The sequence below is a fragment of the Pelophylax lessonae genome, assembly GCF_965119305.1.
Source record: "Pelophylax lessonae genome assembly, chromosome: 2".
In the NCBI taxonomy this organism is placed as follows: Eukaryota; Metazoa; Chordata; class Amphibia; order Anura; family Ranidae; genus Pelophylax; species Pelophylax lessonae.
Genome location: NC_138769.1, coordinates 382,732,823 through 382,747,003, shown reverse-complemented (window position 1 = coordinate 382,747,003; position 14,181 = coordinate 382,732,823). Strand labels below are relative to the sequence as shown.

Below are 14,181 nucleotides of genomic sequence, written 5' to 3'. Positions count from 1 at the left end.
TGTCAGCTGGTAAACCCCTTTCTTCACAGATGTCCACAGAATACCGAAGGGAGGCAGCTTTGCAGCATATAAAACCAAACAGCCTGAGCCATTCTGTGTCACGCTGCACATAGTGCTTTGGACCCCCTACAGACTTTTTCCATTTACCGTGACCTGGATTTTTGCAGTCCGGTATTGAGGAAACGCTACTAAAATAATGAGAGCCAGGTAAATACACTTTTTCGATTGGACTATTTGCTTAGCCTCCTAGGCATTTTGGTTAGTTGACATCTTGAGTGGAGTGCTTTTGTATCAGTCTTGTAATTTACACATTTTGCACATTGCAGAGCTTGTCGGGTGGGACACTTACTGGTCAATGAGCACAAGAAAGCTGCCAAAGAATTGACATCGGCCCAATGGCTATACAGTGTGGCAGAAGCATGTGAATCACAAACTGCGTTAAACAGCCGGCTATAACTGTCCGAAATCCAAACCATGTATGGGCAGGCTGAATGTATCCAAGTTGACAACCAGCCTGCAGGATTTCACCTGCGATTATTCCTAGCGGCTGTTATAGCCCTTAGCAACCTTCGCAATAATCAGTGTTCTCCCGGCGGAGACAACACAGTGGCTTGGCGGGAGGGATTCCCCTATCAACACTGTCCCATGGTTGCACGAAATAAATTCACTCCATCCATAGCCAGCCTTAGGCAGGTTAAACCATTCAATTAATATATTGCTACTTTAGGGCTGTTGCCTGTTACTCTTCATTAACGATTGGTATTGACTAGCTGTAAGACATTTCAGCTGGCCATGGGTATATAAAATCAGGCAGTATAGGATAAACCCGAACATTCAAACTGAAAAACAAGAAAAGGTAATTAAGCATTTCATAAGTATCTTACCGCAGGACTTCCTCCAATGCCGCCCCCAAGGTCACTTCCCAACTGGAAAAGATAAAGTATAAAAGTTCAGTAAACTAAGCAGAAGAGATGTATAAGGAATGGGCTGTCTTTAAAATGGGCAAGGAAATACCATGTTGCACTTTTTTGACAATAGTACACAAATTTATCTAAATCTTACATCTAAATGTTAATAGAAAAGGTTCTTTAACATGCATTTTTTTTCTAAAAAGTAGGGATGGACCCCTGACACGTGAAAAAAAACCCCAAAGAATAGATCTAAAACAAAAATGGACCCATAACATATTCTGTACTATAAGTCAAGGCCCCCTTGCTACAACTAACTTGTAAGTAAAAGCAGGACTTCTGTCACTCTAGTGCTTGGAGGATCAACCATCTATATGTATCAATTACATCAGTATGAACAACAATACATATTGCAGTTTAAAACTAAAACTAATTATTTTAGTCCTGGCAAGGGATAAAAAATGAATAGGTTTGCGAGGGGGGGGGGGGGGGGTTGAAAGACACATCTGCCCTGTTAAATTGTGCGTCTCTGCAAAACATACACATTTCCAATGTTCTGTCTTTTACAAAAATTCTGCAGGTACTGTACAGAAAAACACCTGCTGGTCCTGCCAGATATCCAGAGAACTCCTGTCTTCCTGTTTGAGCTGACAACACTTTGCTGCACTGAAATACCAAGTGTTATCAGACTTCTCCCATGCTGGACTACAGCAAGCCACCTCCTTAGGTTGTGGGGATGAGGAAGGGGAAAAGTGGTTATGCAGAATGGATTTTATTGCTGCCGAGTCCCTGTGTTGTTAGTTCAAACAGAAAATTAACAGCACGCTGAATTCCAGGCAGATCAATTGGTATTTTTCTGTACTTTCAGCATTTTTAAATAAATTAAACATGGAAATGTGCATGTATTGTAAAGATGCAAACTTATGCTAAATATGCTTTTTTTTTTTTTGACCAGGCACACCCTTTAAGGAGAAATGTAAATCAAATCTTCTCTCTTTAGAGCCTGCTACATTCAATTAGAGCTGTACCATTCTCTGGTTATTTTTTCTCCATCTTCTAAAACTGTTCAAATCAAGAGAAAAAGACACTAAGATCATGTTGGCCATATGCGTTTATTCTTTTTGCTGAAATGATAGACGGCAAAAGAGTGGCTTAAGGCAAAATGAGTACCAGAGAAAAGATTTTGGGGACTGGCAGATGAAAAGAGCATATAGCACTGATAAGTATGAAAAATAATATAGAAAATTAAATGTACTAAAGATACTGCCAGTAAATGGAGTAAACTACAAAAAATGAAAGCGTTCAGGCTTGGAAATTAATAAGCTGATGTTACAAATGATATATTATCCACTTTAAGACAGGAAGGATTTGCCCCCTTATGGACCAAGCCCCATTTTGCGATTCGGCACTGCGTTACTTTAAAAGGACAATTGCGCGGTCGTGCGACGCTGTACCCAAATAAAATTGACGTTTTTTCCCACAAATAGAGCTTTCTTTTGGTGGTATTTGATCACCTGTGCGATTTTTATTTTTTACGCTATAAACAAAAAAAGTGACAATTTAAAAAAAAAAAAAAACAATATTTTTCACATTCTGCTATATGACATTCTCAAAAAAAAAAATTAAAAAATCGAATTTTTTTTAACATTTTAGGCCAATTTGTTTTCTGCTACATATTTTCGGTAAAAAAAAAAAAAAAAAAAAAAGAAAAAGAAATCGCAATAAGTGTATTTTGATTGGTTTGCGCAAAAGTTATCGTGTCTACTAACTACGTGAAAGATTTATGTCATTTTTAATGTTTTTTTTTTTTACTAGTAATGGCGATGATCTGCAATTTTTTTGCGGGACTGCAACATTGCGGCGGACAAATCGGACCCCTGACTGACATTTTTGACACTTTTGGGGGTACCAGTGATATTACTACAGTAATCAGTGCTAAAAATATGCACTGTTACTGTAATAATGACACTGGCAGGGAAGGGGTTAACAGTATAGGTGATCAAGGGGTTAAATGTGACCCTAGGGGAGTGATTCTAACTGTATTGGGGTTGGACTTGTGAAATGATCACAGAGACCTGCGATCCTATATAGCAGGATCACATGGGCTCTGTGATCATTTCAGGGAGAAGGACGGTCGGATGCATTTACAATGGCCGACCGTCCTTCTCTCTTTGTGAGGAGCAATCGCAGGTGTCAGGGGGCAATCGGAGCCGCCTGACACACGCATCGGCTTCCCCGCTGACGATCGGGGGCGGGACGCGCCATTGTCGGCGCGTGCTCACCCCCTAGCTCCTCCTAGGCGAACGACGTATCCCTACGTCGCTTTGCCTGTATGAGCCAGCCTGCCGCAGTAAATATACAGGAGCTGGTCGGCAACTGGTTATATATAAGTATATAATTGTAAATCAAGCCTTTTTGTAATTTCCTGTTAATGAAACAACCTTTTTTTGTTCAATTTGCAGCAATTTCCTTTTTTTTTTTAAACCAAACTGCCCCAGAAGTGCTTAGCTCCAACAGTTTTGTATTAAGAATAAATTCTGGAAAAAAAGCCATGAATCTTGCCTGATAATGTTTTTACAGAGTAACTACATCTAAGTTAACCTATATACTAGTAGCAATTCTAAACTTAATTGTATAGTAAAATATATAAGCAAGCTGACTAAACCACTGTGCTTACTAGGCATTTAAAAAGACCTCTGCTTGGCTGCTTACCCTACTGAGATGTGAGGAGGTGGCATAAGGCCAAACAGTTTTCTGCATTCAGTAGTTCTCTCCAGGCACTTAGCACATTCAATCCCTAGTTATAAGTGCACACTGTTATTGAAAAGAGTTGCTCAGCAATGCTGAAGAATTACGGCACTTTAAGAGTTTTCATTTAGAGAAGCTGCAAAATGAACAGTACATCTTCTGGTATATATGCAAGAAGCTGGTTTCATTGTTATAAGAAAACCTGACTTTGTAGAAATAGTGCCATATTCTTATGGAGATTTTCATATGGCACAAAGGGAGAAAAATGGGATTTTTGTACTTACCGTAAAATCCAATTCGACGAGTTCATCAGCGGACATAGCGCTCCATAAATCATAACTACTGGCTTATATTACCTCCTCCAGGAGTAGGACTAGTGACACTAGGCAGAACAAAAAACACTTGGCTACGCCCTTGGGAAGTCCTCAGTTTGGTATATAACCCCCCCTCTCTGCTGTAGGTAATCAGTTTAGTAGCAAGCAGTATTAGAAGTATCAGAACTCCATAGAGGGATGGGTGCTGCGTCCATCAATGAACTCCGAGAAATTGATTTTACGGTAAGTACAAAAATCCCATTTTCTCTTTCGTTCATCGACGGACACAGCACTCCATAAATCATAGCTAGTGGGACGTCCAAAAGCAGTGCCAAAAGGAAAATAGCCCAAGGCTAAACATAAGGAGCCTTAAGCCTCGTACGCACGCACCGATTGTTGGCCGTGAATTTTCGGCCAACGTCTGATCGGCCGATTGTCGGCTTGTTAGTATGATGCTTCCGACAACCAACTGCGACTTTTCGGCCGAACAAAATCTGGTGTGCATGCTATAAAAAATGGATTTTTGTAAAATCTTACCGTAAAATCCTTTTCTCTTAGCTCATCGACAGACGTAGTCCTCGGTGATACACCACCTTCGGGTTATGTTACCTCCGCAGGAGCAGGACTAGACAGGAAATTAAAAAGCTCTGGCCACACCCTAGGGGCAGTCCCAGAGGGTATATCCTCTCTCTCTCTGCCTCAGCAAATCAGTTATGTGAAAAAGCAGTGCTTAGAGAATTTAACCCAACCCAACTCCAAAACAGAGGGGCGGGGACTACGTCTGTCGATGAGCTAAGAGAAAAGGATTTTACGGTAAGATTTTACAAAAATCCATTTTTCTCTAGCGCTCATCGACAGACGTAGTCCTCGGTGATACACCACCTTCGGGACGTCCCAGAGCAGTATCACAACTGAGGGGTGGGAACATGGAAATCAAATCCCAATCTAGAAGGCCCAACCGGTGCCAACTAGAAGTTTACAATGCTCATCCTTAATGATGAGACTCAACCAAAAAAAGAGAAAACAATTTTTTTTTTTTTTTTTTCCAAACAGAAAAAAACCCTCGAGGTAGACCACCGGTCTCCTCAAATTGCGGCCTGCAAAACCTTGCGGCCAAATCAATTTTATAGAATTTTGTAAAGGTATGTACCGACGACCAGGTGGCCGCCTTACATACCTGGACCACTGACGCCTGATGGCGAAAGGCCCAGGAAGTACTGAGCGCTCGAGTGGAGTGCGCCCTAACAGGGAACGGAGGACTCTGACCCTTAATAGAATAAGCCTGTACCACCGTTTGTCTAATCCATTTGGCAATGGTCGCGGCAGATGCAGGCAAACCCTTTCTGGGGCCATCCGTGATCACAAAAAGTGAATCCGTCTTACGGAATGATTCCGTAGCTTTCAGGTATACCCTGATTGCCCGAACCACATCTAAGGAATGCAACGCATGTTCCCGATGATGCTTGGGCTGAGGACACAAGGAAGGTAGTACAATATCCTCATTCAGATGAAAATCTGAAACCACCTTGGGAAGAAAAGATGGCTTAGGATGAAGCACTACCTTATCCCTATGAATCACTAGGTATGGTGACTGGCATGATAATGCAGCCAGTTCTGACACCCTGCGAGCAGAAGTAATAGCCACCAAGAAGGCCACCTTCTGGGATAGAGTAAGCAAGGGAATCTCCCTGATGTTTTCAAAGGGAGGTTTCTGTAGAACCGACAAAACCAAATTAAGATCCCAGGGCGGTAAGGGCGCGCGGACTGGAGGAGCCAGGTGCCGCACCCCCTGGATGAAATTCCGCACCAAGGATTTGGTAGCTAAAGGCTTCTGAAAGAAGATTACTAATGCTGAAACTTGACCCTTGATGGTGCTCAAGGCTAGCTTCTGCTCAACCCCTTGTTGCAAAAAGGCCAATATTCGAGTCACCGAATAGGTACGTGGAGGAAATCCTAAAGATTCGCACCACGCAATATAAGTCTTCCATGTGTGATAATAGACTTTGCTGGAAGTCACTTTCCTTGCTTTAATAAGGGTAGGAATGACTGAAGTAGACAAACCTCTGTCCTTCAGTACTTGGGTCTCAATGGCCAGGCCATTAAAACCAGCGACTGTAAAGCACGAAGGTAAATTGGTCCTTGAGACCACAGACACTCCCTGAGACGAAGTTCCCACGGAACGTCTGCGACTAACATGTCCAAGTCGGCCAGGCCGGCTTGAGGAGGCCAGCCTAGAATTTCTAGGACCACTGGCGCTGATTGGATCTGAACCAGGCGTCCCTAGAGCTATCTGGCCCCGACCATCCGAGAAAGTCTGGTCGTTTTCTGTTCCCACACATTTAACAGATACCTGATAGTTATCAGGAAAGGTGATCTTTTCTGGTTGAACCTCAGGGACCGAAGTCACCCGACTAGAGGCTACTTGGCCTATCTGGTCAACCAGATCCGATTCTTGAGAGGTATCGGGACTAATCTTAGGAAAAGGTAAAGGAAAAGATCTTTTCAGGGAACGGTAACTACCGCTTCCTGTGGTACTTAAATGTTGGAAGGGAAGAATCGCACCGGTAGTAGTGGTTGATGCTCGATCTAATGTCCTGAATACCGGTGAAAACGTCCCCCCACCCTGAAACCGGGTGGGGGCGCACCTTCAGGCTGTGTACTCCTTTGCTTCGGGTTTGGCTGGGTTGGTCCCCTTTTCGAACCCTCCTGGAGGAGTCTTGCCTTTCCCACTAGTACCAGCCGGGCGCCCTTTATGGGCGGTAAAGAAAGGTCCTCGCTTGTTGCGAGGTCCCATAGCTTTTGCAGCCTGTGGCAAAAAAGTGCTCTTGCCCCCAGTGGCATCCTTAATGATTTCATCTAGGTTGGCTCCAAATAGACGATTCCCCTGAAAGGGGAGATTGGTCAAGGTCTTTTTGGAACCTAGGTCAGCTGACCAGCATTTTAACCACAGCACACGTCTGAGGATCACTGCTAACTTAGATGCATGCCCTAATAGGGGAGTAGTGTCCAAGGCTGCGTCACAGATAAACCGTAGCCCTTGTATGATCTGTTCCATCAAATCAGATGTCTCCTGGGGAATATCTTTTCCCCTAAGATCTTGGCGTACCATTTTCGCCCATTCCGTAAGTGTCTGGGAAACTAGACCAATAACGATTACTAGTCTAAATGCTGACCCTATCAGAGAAAAGATAGTGCGGGACTCTGCTTCTATCTTTCGATCCACCGGATCCTTAAAGGACGAAGTGTCCTCCACTGGAATAACCGTGGCTTTATTCAGCCTGGAAATAGGCGGATCCACGACTGGTGGTACCGTCCATTACTTAATGATGGATTCCTCAAACGGATAGCGTCTAGCAATACGCTTGGAAATAGTAAAGGTACGTTTAGAATGCTCCCATTCTCCTTTAATCTGATTACCAAAACATTTAGGTACAGGAAAAGCCTTCGCCGCACAACTAGTGCGTCCACCAATGCTTCTTCCTGAATTATAGCAAGAGAAGAAGCGTCCTCCTCACTGTCTGAGGGGGCTTTACCTGGGATAACAGCCCTTGCAGAGGAACCTGCAACTGCCGTGACCATCTCTGAATCTGAGTCAGAGGTGTCAGATGGTATAGGGGTAGGCGGGGGTCGCTTCCTTGACCCCCGTCCCTGACAGGCCGCCTCCACCCGAGCCACCATAGACTCCAAAATTGCTGTAAATGACTCTATACTCTGTGCACCGGCGGGTCCCGAGGCCCCCTCGAGGGAAACAGGTGGGGGAATATGTGTGGCAGGGTCCATAATAACTCCAGTTACTTCCTGGATAATATAATTCAAAAGTAAAGAAAAAAACTTTTTTCTTTTTTTTTTTTTTTTTCTTTTCTGACCCCCAGCGCCACAAAAAAAAAGCCCCTTAGTGTTACCTGCTTAGGGATCCCTATCGATCGAGAGAGAGAGAGATAGACCCCCAGGCTCACCACTTGATGCTCAGAGTTAAACTGCAACAGCTTACAGCGCTGTCTTGACAAACAGGAAGTCTTTTGGCTGGCTGCCCAGGAAGAAAGGAGGCGGCTCCGCCCCTCTGCACGCCTTCCGGCGCCTCCCCCAAGCTCCACGAGGTGTAGGATCACCTCAAACATGGCCGCCCCCATGCTGGAGACACGAGGCTACGCCAAAATGGCGGCTCGTGCGATCCAGCAAAAAAAATGGCGGCGGCCTAAACTGAATAGCGGTGTGCTGCAGGGCACACAACACTCTCTCTGCATGGGGATATGGCGTGGTTGGCGGTACCGGCCCTGGCGGACCGCGTGGCCGTTCGGGAGGCCTGCTAATAGCTGGAGATCTGATTTGGAAGGCAGTCTACATGTCCGTGGCTTCTGACTGGTAGGTAGCTTATACTTAACCCATAAGATTCCCAGAATGCCACAGATTACATCTTTAAAACATGTATACAATAGATTGTTAGCTCCCAAGCCAAGCCTCCTGGCTTTTGCACACATAAATCACACTCAAAGTAGGAGGATTTGTGACATGTTATAGGATAGAAAGGACTCTTTCTTACCATACAGAGAGGGGCCCGCGTTCACCACAAAACCCGTCAGGGAAAAAGGGGGAACATACTACTCACCATACCGGAACCAGGCGGGCACCAACTCCTGACAGTACCCCTCTCCACCGGGGCGGGAGGGCTGTCGACCGATACGGACGCCGTGACTCATGGTCTTTGGCGTTTCGGCGAGACGTTTAACTCGCGTGGACAGTCCTTTAATGGGACTTTGTCGCGGCCGACCCAGCGCGGAGCTATGGCCTGCACGCGCTCGTAGGCTGAACTGGGGTGACCACCGGATCTCAACATCCAGCCCGTCGCCCAGTTCAGCTTTCTTGCTTGAAGATCTCACAGGAACACTGGAGAAAAAAGCTGTCTAAAAAAAAATCCTTTAAGAAAAAATTCTTGCCAGGACCTAAGATCCCAGCAAGGTGTCTAGGTCCTTACTCCTAACTAGACAGAAAATAACTGATTTGCTGAGGCAGAGAGAGAGAGGATATACCCTCTGGGACTGCCCCTAGGGTGTGGCCAGAGCTTTTTAATTTCCTGTCTAGTCCTGCTCCTGCGGAGGTAACATAACCCGAAGGTGGTGTATCACCGAGGACTACGTCTGTCGATGAGCGCTAGAGAAATTTTTGTTGGCCGTCAGCAGAACGGCCGATTGTTCATCAGTCAGTACAGATTTCGGCAGACAAAAATCAGATGAGCAAGACTGGGCATGCTCAGAGAAGAAAAAACACACGGAAAGTAAACCAGAACATGACATCACTTCTGAAGTTGGTTTTTGTTGGCCGATAAAATTTGTGTGCAGTCTAGAGCACATTTCAACCAACACAACAACACTGGACAAAAGACGGCCGATCGGTCGGTCAACAATCGGTGCGTGTGTATGAGGCTTTAACCAGGACACAGGAGCCCTAACCAGGTCACATTATATCACAACATTATATGTTAATGTGGACACTATGGAGGTCCTGATTTTATCTGCTTTTTCCAAATAAATATGAATTATTTTATTCTTTTGTCCAATTGCCCTTAAAATCACAATTTAGAGGAGAAATTTATTTTCATATTTGCGATTTAATCTATGGGATGGTGGCAATATATACCGCCAGTGGTTTGAGATTCAACCAATTAATTAACCAGGTCACAGGAGCCCCGTCTGAAAAAAATAAAAGTTTAAAGAAAAACACCCCTCAAGAGGAAACAGCCCCTCTTAAACAGCAGCCTGCAAAATTCTGCAGGCCAAAAAAGCATTTGCAGATGCCAACGTATCTACCTTATAGAGTTTTGTGAAGGTACCGTATTTTCCGGTGTATAAGACGACTTTTGAACCTCAAAAAAATCCCCCAAAAACGGGGGGGTTGTCTTATACGCCGAGTATAAAAATCCCAAAGGTAATTAAGTAAGCGTAATCTATGAAAGCCCTGGATGTCTGTGCCCTATTCATCAGCAAGGTACTGTAAGTACCGTTAATGTATTCGCTTATAAATCTCCAAGGTATTTTAAGTACTGGCACTGGCTGTGCGGGAAACCTGTACCGGTATACTGTACCGTAGCTTCAGCTACGTAGTATACCGCGCTAAGCCAATCACGGTGAGCGATGTATTCTATTATTGAATGCAAAGTCTGCTCGGATTGGCAGAGTCAGAGAGGCGGGATTATGTTACTCTTTCTGACTCCGCCAAACCGAGCAGGCTTTGCATTCAATAATAGAATACATCGCTCACTGTGATTGGCTCAGCGCGGTATACTGTATGTAGCCGAAGCAGGATTCCCACATAGCCGGCGCCTTGAGAGATTATACATCTACCGGTAATATTTACAATACCTTGGAGATTTATAAGAGAATACATTTATGGTACTTACGGTAACTTGCTGATGAATAGGGCACAGACAGCCAGCGCTTTCATAGATTACACTTACTTAATTACCTTTGGGATTTTTATACTCACAATACCTTGGAGATTTATAAGAGAATACATTTACGGTACTTATGGTACCTTGCAGATGAATAGGACACAGAAAGCCAGCGCTTTCATAGATTACACTTAATTACCTTTGGGATTTTTATGGTAGGCGTATATGGTGTTGCCTTGCTTTGCTTCGGAAAGGGGGGTAGTCTTATACGGCGAGTATAGCCCAAAACCTATGTTTTCACTTCAAAAGTAGGGGGGTCATCTTATACGCCGGAAAATACGGTATGCACCGACGACCAAGTTGCCGCCTTGCAAACTTGCGATATTGATGCCGGATGACAGAAGGCCTAAAAAGCTCTCAGCGCCCGAGTAGAATGCGCCGTGACAGGGAAAGGTGGAACTTGACCTTTAATGGAATAAGCCTGAGTCGCCGTCTATCTGATCCATCTGGAGATGGTAGCCAAAGTAGCGGCCAGCCCTTTTCTTGGTCCGGTCATAACCACAAAAAGCGAGTCTGAACTCCGAAAGGACTCCGTAGCTGCCAGATAAACCTGAATCACATGAACCAGATCCAAGGTATGCAAAGAAAATTCCTTGGGATGAGCCGCCTTCAGACACAAGGAAAGCAGCACAATGTCCTCATTCAAATGGAAGTCAGAGACAACTTTGGGCAGGAATGATAGACAGGGACGAAGAACCACTTTATCCCTATGGACTACCAAATAAGGAATGCGACAGGATAATGCTGCCAATTCTGATACCCTGCAGGCTAAGGTAATAGCCACCAAGAATGTCGCTTTCTGGGATAACGTAGCCAAAGGAATTTCCCGAATATTCTCAAATGGAGGTTTCTGGAGAACTGAAAGCACTACTGAATTTAAATCAAATGATGGCAAAATAGACCGTACAGGTGGAGCCACATGTCGAACCCCCTGAATGAAGGTATGAACTAAAGAGTGCATGGCTAGGGGTCACTGAAAGAAGATTGCCAAGGCAGACACCTGGCCCTTGATGGTACTTAAGGCCAACTCCCTCAGTACCTGGCTTTCAATAGCTAAGCCATTAAAACCAGCGACTGTAAAGCAGGATGGTAGATTAACCCTTGGGACAACTGGTCTTCTCTGAGAGGAAGCCCCCAAGGGACGTTTACGGCCACCAGGATGATAGGAAGATCCTCGCTCCTAAATCCTCGCAGGAACTGGGGAAGAAGCCTGAGCCGAGGATGATACTGGCCTTACCATGGCCCTTGGACGCCTGCAGCGTCTATCAGAGGACCCCGTTACCTCATCACGAACTTTGGTATCCTCCTGTGGAGCCGAACCTGATAAAGGAGCTGCATGTAGGACTGTGCAAACAGAACTGTCTTGAAAGTGGATACCACCAGATTTAGAATCTGTATGCAAATAGGGAGCGAGAACTGTGTGCGACAGCAGCCGGTGAATCACGGCCTGTGGTTCCTGAAATTTGTCCAGAGGAAGGACCACCCTGGTCAGAATTAAAATCAGACTTATGTAAATCAATTCCCTGGACAAGGATAGGGGGGACATCACCTGAACCTTTGCAGAAACTAAATCCGCACTAGCAGACTCAGGACCTAAAAAAACCTGAAAAGAACAAACTTTTCCCCCTTTCTGGATACCCCCTAAATAAACATTTCACGGATCTCCTTGATGCTCACAAAAGAAGTCCACAGGGCCGGAAACCAGCAACGTGTTCCCCCATCCCAATAATGGGTGAGGGCAAACCTTCATGCTGAAGGGGACTTGTCGGCTGGTTCGGAGAAGCTAGCTCTAAGCTTACCAGACCAAGGTTGCTTGGAATCTCCCGGGGGAAGATTTAAAAGATCTATTTCTCTTATTCTCTGTCGCAGAAGCACAAAATTTTCTATGCACTGAGGAGGGCCCCCGCCTGCAACTAGGCTCCTTCCCTTTCCTTGACTGTGGCAGGAAGGTTACCTTTCCCCCCACCCCCCATGATACCCTTAATTATGTCACCCAGGGTAGCCCTAAACAGGCAATTGCCTTGAAAGGGCAGATCAATAAGAGCTTTCTTAGGGGCTTGGTCTGTGGACCAATTCTTAAGCCACAGCACGCGCCTAATCACCACCGCTGAAACAGAAAGTTTGGACAACACGCTGTACCCAAAGTTTCATCATAAATAAACCGCAAACATGCACCGTTTAGAAGATATTTACTGTACATGCAGCCGGTGATGTCCCCGTCGCATGTGCTCTGAAGGAATGGCCACCTAGGCTGTTCCTTCAGAGTCCTGTGCCAAAAGTGGTGGCTCCTGTGTGCATGCAAACCCGGAAGAAAGACCGGGTAAAGATGGAAGCCCTCTCAGCAGTGACAGCCCTGCAGTGGAGGGCTTCGTTTTCAAGTAAGTTTCACATAATGTGCTAGTATGTGATGCATACTAGCACATTATGGCTTTACCTTGCAGGTTACAAACACACACACACAGGTTTACTACCGCTTAAACTTAGATGGGCAAGTAAAAGTATCTTTTTTCAAAGGTGGCTCAACATTACAGATACAGCTACAATTTAAGAAAGTTTATAACATATCTAAAACCTGTCACCTCCTACCCCCAATGAAACACAGCCACACAAAAAGAAAAAAAAAATGGAAAGGGGTTCTAAGCCTGCCCCATTCTATACAAAAGTAAAAGGTTTGGAATTTAGATACACTTAAACTAAAGATGTTAAATTGTTCTACATCTCACAGGTAATTTAAACAACAAAAATCTAAAACTTTACAGACAATTTTACTTCCTGTGTATCATCTGCCACCCCACATGGCAATTTTAAACTTTTTAACGCATTTCCAGATATGCAGTATATTTTGTGACATCAGTGCCTCTTTATGCACAAGCTGTACTCCTATTTGTTCTCTTTGGACAGGAGCCTAGAAGTTGTGTCAGCATTCTAAATAGGATGAATCAGATTTTCTTTAACGTGACAATTTCAAATACAAGGGCTTAATACATTCTTATCTGGCTTCTACAACGTCAATTCCAAAAAAGCTTGGACGCTGTGTAAAATCTACATAAAAAACAGAATGAAATTATTTGTAAATCTCATAAACCCATAATTTTATTCAGAATATAAAAAAGAAAACATATCAATTGTTTAAAACTGAGAAAATGTACCATTTCCGGCTGGGTTCCCACTAGCTGCGGCCGCGGCTTAGGGAAGGAGGTCCCGTGAGTCCTTGTTCTCTGTTTCAGTTGCGAATCAGGTCCAAATTTTTGCCTGAACTGGGACCTGAAATGGACCAGAAGACGCACAGGACCCTTTTCCAGTGCGGACCGCGTCCACCCCGGAGGTGTGTGAACTGGTTACATTGAGAGCCGGTCGCAATCTCCTGTCAAAAGGGGAAATCTGTATCCAATTCGCATAAGTGTGAACCAAGCCTAAAATGATCACCTTGTAAAACAACCCATTCAGTTCAACCAGTTCGGCTCCAGAGCAATTTTTTTTTAATTTTCTGCATACGTAAAAAAATCTTAATTTTTGGCAATAAAATTATTTAAAACCCCAGAACTTTATATATTTTTAAAAAAGTAAGAATTGCAAATTTTTGTTTCACATGATATTTGCGCAACTGTTTATTAAACGCAAATTTTCAGGAAAAAAATGAATTTTTGTAAAATCTTACCTGTAAAATTCCTTTCTCTGAGTCCTCCGACAGTCGCCGCCATCTTCATATTCGTCACAATGGGGTATTAGACTTTGCTCCGTAGGAGTAGCTAGGCAACAGAATATG

General features: G+C 44.3%; 1 protein-coding gene across 2 annotated transcripts in view; it reads right to left on the bottom strand.

Moving 5' to 3' along the window:
* Positions 1–14,181, bottom strand: part of AP2B1 (adaptor related protein complex 2 subunit beta 1) — a 158,728-nt gene that overhangs the window by 44,673 nt on the left and 99,874 nt on the right. For both annotated transcript variants that reach the window (XM_082246175.1, XM_082246176.1), the window contains one exon: positions 885–926. In XM_082246175.1, coding sequence (XP_082102301.1) covers positions 885–926 — 42 coding nt within the window. The remainder of the gene's footprint in view (positions 1–884; positions 927–14,181) is intronic.